At 42.1% G+C, this 6,500-nt stretch overlaps 1 protein-coding gene across 1 annotated transcript; it reads right to left on the bottom strand.

Moving 5' to 3' along the window:
- Positions 1-1,002: 1,002 nt before the first annotated feature.
- On the bottom strand, positions 1,003-4,904 carry LOC101317899 (small ribosomal subunit protein uS10-like). The gene is given in 3 exon segments (XM_033840989.1): positions 1,003-1,127; positions 1,130-1,328; positions 4,770-4,904. Coding segments are annotated over 3 exon segments (459 nt in total).
- Between the last annotated feature and the right edge of the window lie 1,596 nt (positions 4,905-6,500).

Here is a 6,500-nt window from a genome sequence, read left to right as displayed (position 1 = left end):
CACAACTCTGTTCTCTATGTCTGTGAGTACGTTTCTGTTTCATAAAAGCTCATTTAGGGCTTCGCTGGTGGCGCAGTGGTTGAGAGTCCACCTGCCGATGCAGGGGACATGGGTTCGTGCCCTGGTCCAGGAAGATCCCACATGCTGTGGAGCAGCTGGGCCCGTGAGCCATGGCCGCTGAGCCTGTGCGTCTGGAGCTTGTGCTCCGCAACGGGAGAGGCCACAACAGTGAGAGGCCCGTGTACCACACACACACAAAAAAGTTCATTTATGTCACATTTTAGATTCCACATATAAGTGATATCATATGGTACTTGTTTTTCTCTTTTTGGCTTACTTCACTTAGTACGATAATCACTACTTCCATCCATCTTGCTGCAAATGGTATTATTTCACTCTTTTTTATGGCTGAGTAGTAATCCATTGTACACAGGTACCACATCTTCTTTATCCATTCATCTGTCAATAGACATTTAGGTTGTTTCCCTGTGAATACTACTGTGAATAGTGGTGCTATGAACATAGGGGTGCATGTAACTTTTTGAATTATAGTTTTGTCTGGATATATGTCCAGGAGTGGGATTGCTGGATCATATGGCAACTCTATTTTTAGTTATTTGAGGAACCTCCATACTGTTTTCCATAGTGGCTGTACAAACTTAACAGTCCCACCAACAGTGTAGGATAGTTCCCTTTTGTCCACACCCTTTCCAACATTTATAGTTTGTAGTCTTTTGGTGATGGCCATTCTGACCAGTGTAAGGTGATACCTCATTGCAGTTTTGAATGCATGTCTCTAATAATTAACACTGTTGGGCAAATTTTCATGTGCCTGTGGTCATTTGTATGCAAAGAGCCAGCTTTTTATTTCACTTATTTTCTCTATTGTTTTCTTTTTTCCAATCTATTTCTGCTTTTTATTTTTTCTTCTTATTGTTTGTTTTGGGCTTATTTTGCTTTCTTTTTTTAACAACTGATTATCAATTTATTAAAAATGTTGATTTAAGCATCGGCAATGGTGACTTCAACCTTGACTCCTGGCTCAATACTGATGGAAATGATCTGCTTAATCTCAGAAGGACTGTGCAGGTCAATGAGTCACTTGTGGATCCTCATTTGGAACCTTCATGACAAGGAGTTTTCCTGGTAGTTATTTTCAGAGTCTTGGTAGGCGTACAAAACAGTCCTTTCACTCTGAGATTCTTTTCCTTCTCGCCTCTGATTAGGTCATCACATACCTTCTCCAAAGACTTCGTGTTGCAGCTGGTGAGGGTGATTCTAATCCGGTGAATCGCTACCTCTGGCTCCAGGGAAGTCTTTCCGCTAGGCTATGACTGCGGTGCAGCTTTCTGACTGACTTGCTCCTGGGTGAGAGCAAACAGTGGTGAGTCAGGTGCAGAAGCGGGAGTCCCCGGGCTCCACTGCAGTGGTGACCGCATCTTCCTCAAAGCGCTGCTTTTTTTTTTTTTAATACACAAAATAATTTTGAGAAAGAAGCTATAGTAATTAAGACTGTGGGATTGGTGGAGTGGTAGATACATAGATCAATGGAAAATAGTGGACAACACAGAAATAAATCTACATAAATATGCCTAATTTTTAGCAAAGTAGCAAAAGGAATCCAATGTATTCATTTTCAATAAATGGTGCTGAAGGAATTGAAAATCTATTGGCAAAAAAATAAACCTCCATTTATATATTTTTTCTAGAAAAGAGCAGGAGAAAATCTTTGGGACTTGGGACTAGGCCAAAAGTCAAGTCCTTGGGCTTGACACCAAAAGCACAAACCTTAAAAGGAAATCCATAAAGCAAAAATTGATACATTAGATCTTATAAAAAATTTAAAATTTTGTTCTGTAAAACTCCCTGTGCAGCAGATGAAAAGAGAGAAAAATATTTACAAACTACATATCTGACAAAGAGCTAGTATATAGAATATATAAAGAATTCTCAAAAATCAACAATAAAAAAGCAAACAATCAAATTAGAAAATGGGCAAAAGACATTAACACTTTACTGAAGGAGATTCTGTTGCAAGTAAGTATATGAAACAATATTCAGCATCATATGGCATTAGAGAAATGCAAATTAAAACCACAGTGAGGTATCACTATATACCTATCAGAATGGCTAAAATAAAAAACAGTGATACTAAATATTAGTGAGGATGCAGAGAAACTGAATCACTCATACACTGTTGGTGAGGCTGTTAAATGGTGCAGTCAACCTAGAAAATAATTTGGAATTTCCTCTTAAAACTGAAAAACAGGGGAGTTCCCTGGTCACCTAGTGGTTAGAACCCCAGGCTTTCACTGCTGTGGCCCGGGTTCAATCACTGGTCAGGGAACTGAGATTCCTGCAAGCCATGTGGTGCAGCCGAAAAAATAAATAAATAAATAAATACTGAAAAATGGGATTACCTTATGATTAGCAATTGTGTCTTAGGCATATATCATCCCAAAGAAACAAAAATGTATTTTCACACAGAAACTTGCACACAAATATTTGTAGCAGTTTTATTTGTATTTATTATCCAAACCAGAAACTACTCAGATGTCCTTCAAAGGGTGAATGGTTAAAAAACTTTGACACATTCATACCATGGAATATGACTCAGCAATAAAAAGGAATTAATTACTGATATACACAAAAATTTGGATGAATACTAAGGAAAATTATGCTGAATGAAGAAAGCCAATATCATATATATATGGCATAATTATAGAAATGGAGAAGAGAGTAGTGGTAGCCAAGGGTTAGAGATGGGAATTAGGGTATGTGTGGGTGGCGCTATAAAAAATTATCATGAGGGAGTGTTGAAGTGATGGTGTAAGTTGAGTATCTTGAGGTTACACATGTGATCAAATTACTTAGAGCTATACACAAACACGTTCTAAGGAGTGCATATATAACTGGTGAAATCTGAATACATTCTGTGTTTTGTGCCACTGTCAATTTTCTGGTTTTGATATTGTACTATAACTCTGTTATTTTTGGAGGAAGCTGGGTAAAGGCCACTTGGAATCTCTGTGTAAATTTCTTTGAAACTTCTAGTGAATTTGTAGGTATTTCAAAAATAAAAAGTGTTTTGTTTCTTTTTTTCTTTAAAAAAAAGGCATCAAGGCTTCCCTGGTGGCACAGTGGTTGAGTGTCCGCCTGCCAATGCAAGGGACACGGGTTCGAGCACTGGTCCGGGAAGATCCCATAGGCCACGGAGCAACTAAGCCCGTGTACCACAACTACTGAGCCTGAGCTCTAGAGCCCACGTGCCACAACTACTGAAGCCCGTGTGCCTAGAGCCCGTGCTCCACAGCAAGAGAAGCCACTGCAATGAGAAGCCCGTGCACTGCAACGAAGACCCAAAGCAGCCAAAAATAAATAAATAAACTTATTAAAAAAATAATAATGATGATATATTTTATATTTGAATCACCTTTTTTCCTAGTGGAGACCCTCTGTCAAAACCATAATCCAGGCCACCACTTTTCCAAGCTGCCTGTGACTCACTCCAATACATTCTCCATATGTGTTTTCAACAGGGAAATCTTTCAAAAACCACCATCCTAGGTCACTAAAGCACACAAGTTTCTACTAAAGATGTAATTTCCCATAAAAGCCAAACTGTAAAGGGAACATTTGTTCCCATTAGACTTGGCTTAATGAGCACTCTTGGAACTACCTAAAGCCTTTATCCTCCACCCAGAAGTGATGCTACGAGAAGTGAAATTACATATAAATCAGTAGTGCCTTAAGCAATTTACAAAAGAGTCCCCAAATGTAAGTTACATAAGTATAAATAATAATATTAATATCTCCCTCATCTTGTCTTTATCTCTAGGACTGGGAGGATCAAAGCCACCTGATAAGTGCAGCTTCAAAGATCTCTCCCATTCCAGGTCTGGGAATGGGCACACTGCAACAGGCCTCTCCATCCTCAGTTTCCACACTTCATAACCAGTAAAGGCTCCAAATCACCTAAAGTGGTTGTTAGAGCCTTTCTGCATATGATACCTTTTTTTATAAAATTAATGGCACTCATTCCAATAATGGCTTCAGCAGAGAAAACCCCCTTTTCAGTGCAATGTATCCCATTGTTGTTTGATTTTCCTCCATCACTAGAAGTGCCCTAATTGTATACTTTAATGAATAAAATTGATTTCCAACAAATTTTGCTTTGAGTAGCTTTTATGTATTAAGACAGTCCTAGAAATAATTGGAGACTCTGGGAGAGGTGACAAGGATTGGGAAGCAGGGGCTAGTGGTAAAGCAGAGTTGGTAATCCTATCTCAAAATTTGGTTGGATTCCTTATGCAGTGGGAGGGATAGGGGAGAATCTGAGGCCTGAGGGTAGGGTTACTCATCTGATAGGCTATATTGGCTCTGGAATTGTTAACCAGGTCAGAGGCTAAATGACTACAAAAGTGTGATTCAAGGTTAGACCAGCAGGGAGGTGGACCCCACCACCCCAGGGAGTATCCAGCTGAGCAGCATGTGGCACTGGGCCAGTGCCAGTCAGCATCACTGAAGTGGGTCCAGATGCCATGGATAGGACTCCTGGACCAAGAGGAGGTCAGGTAGAGCTATACAGGCCCCTGCTCTGAGTTGGGCGGAGGGGAGAAAGTGAGAAGCAAGCCCCCAAGTGTGCTGCAGCCCACAGTGGAGATGGTAGGATGACAGAAGACTTCGACTCTGCACCTATCCACCACTCAAACCTCTATCAGGATGGCACATCATTCTCAAAAACTTTATCTCAGGGAGTGCTTTAATACCTTGTCCCTGTCCAGACTAATGAGGAGGGACTCACTGATGAACACTTCTGGGAAGAAGGAGGAATAAGGGATGCACAAAGGTGGTTTAGGGACTTCTGGTTTCCATAGATTATCCTGGAACCTCGAATGGGGCATTTCGAAGGCTCAGTTTGGAGCAAAAAGACAGCAGCAAGGGAGGTAAGGCATGGAATGATATCAACACTATTAAAAGCACTGCATCCCATCATTTTAAATCAGCAGTTCTCAACCCTGGCTGCACATTGGAATCACCTAAAGGAGCATTTAAAATTCCTAGTGCCTGAGCCTCGCTCCACACAATTACTTCAGAATGAGGGATGGGGCCTAGCCATTGGTAACTTTTAAAGCTCCCCTGGGATTCTGCTGTGGAGCCATTGTTCTGTTCTAGACTTCACTACTTTTAAGTGTGATTCCCAAAACCATAGCACTGGTACCCTCTGGGAACCTGATAGAAATGCCAGGCCCCACCCCAGGCCTGCTGATGAGAATCTGCATTTGGACGAGATCCTCTAGGCACACTGCAGCTTGAGAAGCACTGTTCTCAGTGAACACTGAGAGCATTGGGTCTCACCCCTGGGTGCCCATTAGAATTACCTGGGAGGTACATTTATCCTGTCAGGGAAGAAAAAATTTTCCTCTACCCTTCTAGGTTCTTCTGGCTGGTCTAAGAATTAAGCTGACATGGGACAGATTAACAGGAGAAAATCGAACAAAAGTTTAACAACATTTTACATGGGAGAGACCCAGGAGAACTGAGTAACTCACCAAAATGGCCAAAACCCTCACCTTAAACACCAACCCAGCCCTACTAAACACTGACTTAGCAACTAAGTACAGTTAAGTAGGAGCATGGAAAGGGGAAGATGGTCAAGCACCTGCAGCCATGCTGGGGTGAATTGATCACCTGAGGGCCAAGTTACCTGGGCAACCAACTCCTCACCCTCAGAGGCACAGAGCTGAGGGCAGCAGAAGCCTGCAGAAGTGAAGCTGCTGAGGTTGAAGGCCTACGCTTCCATCCCCACTAGTGGCTCACAGTTGAGCCTGGAAGCTGGACCTTTCAAACAAACCCCCAGGAGATGTCAATTCTCCTCACATAATGTAAAAAGGTCTAAGCAGCCTCACATTCTGAGAGGCTATTAATGAAGGGACAGATTTCTTAACATCCAGCACAAATCTGCTGCTCTAAGCAATGGGAACTGTGAATGGGGCGGGCAGGGATAAGGAAGAACAATGTTGAACTTTACCTGAGCTCCTAGAAAACGACAATGGTTAAGAAATCCTCTCACACTTTTGTTTTCCTGGAAACCATGCAAGATGGCAGTTCTCTTGCTCTCTCTACACCCCTCCTTGACCAGCCCCTGCTTGACCTACACCCTACTCACCTGACTGACCTTCCCTCTTAACCATAGAGCCTAATCAGTAACTGTATATATGCTTGTTCCCCACAACCCAGCCCCCACCCCCTAACCCCCATACTCTCTCATCCCACCCTACCTAGTGATTGTTCTAATCTTTAGATCAGAATGGCTCTACCCTGCAAGTTTATCAAAGAGGCTCTGAGGAACGTGCCCTTCTGCTGTTTTTCCTGGTAACCAAAGAGCCAACCTGAAATCAATTCCCCCTATAACTGGTAATACACCCACTCCCATAGCAAGGGCTGTGGCCATGTCCTGCCTGCCATCTGCCATATACAGTAGGCTGTTGCTCGGGATC

This window comes from Tursiops truncatus, chromosome 15 (assembly GCF_011762595.2).
Source record: "Tursiops truncatus isolate mTurTru1 chromosome 15, mTurTru1.mat.Y, whole genome shotgun sequence".
NCBI lineage: Eukaryota > Metazoa > Chordata > Mammalia > Artiodactyla > Delphinidae > Tursiops > Tursiops truncatus.
Note: the sequence above shows the minus strand (reverse complement) of the source record. Positions and strands in the feature narration are given on the sequence as shown.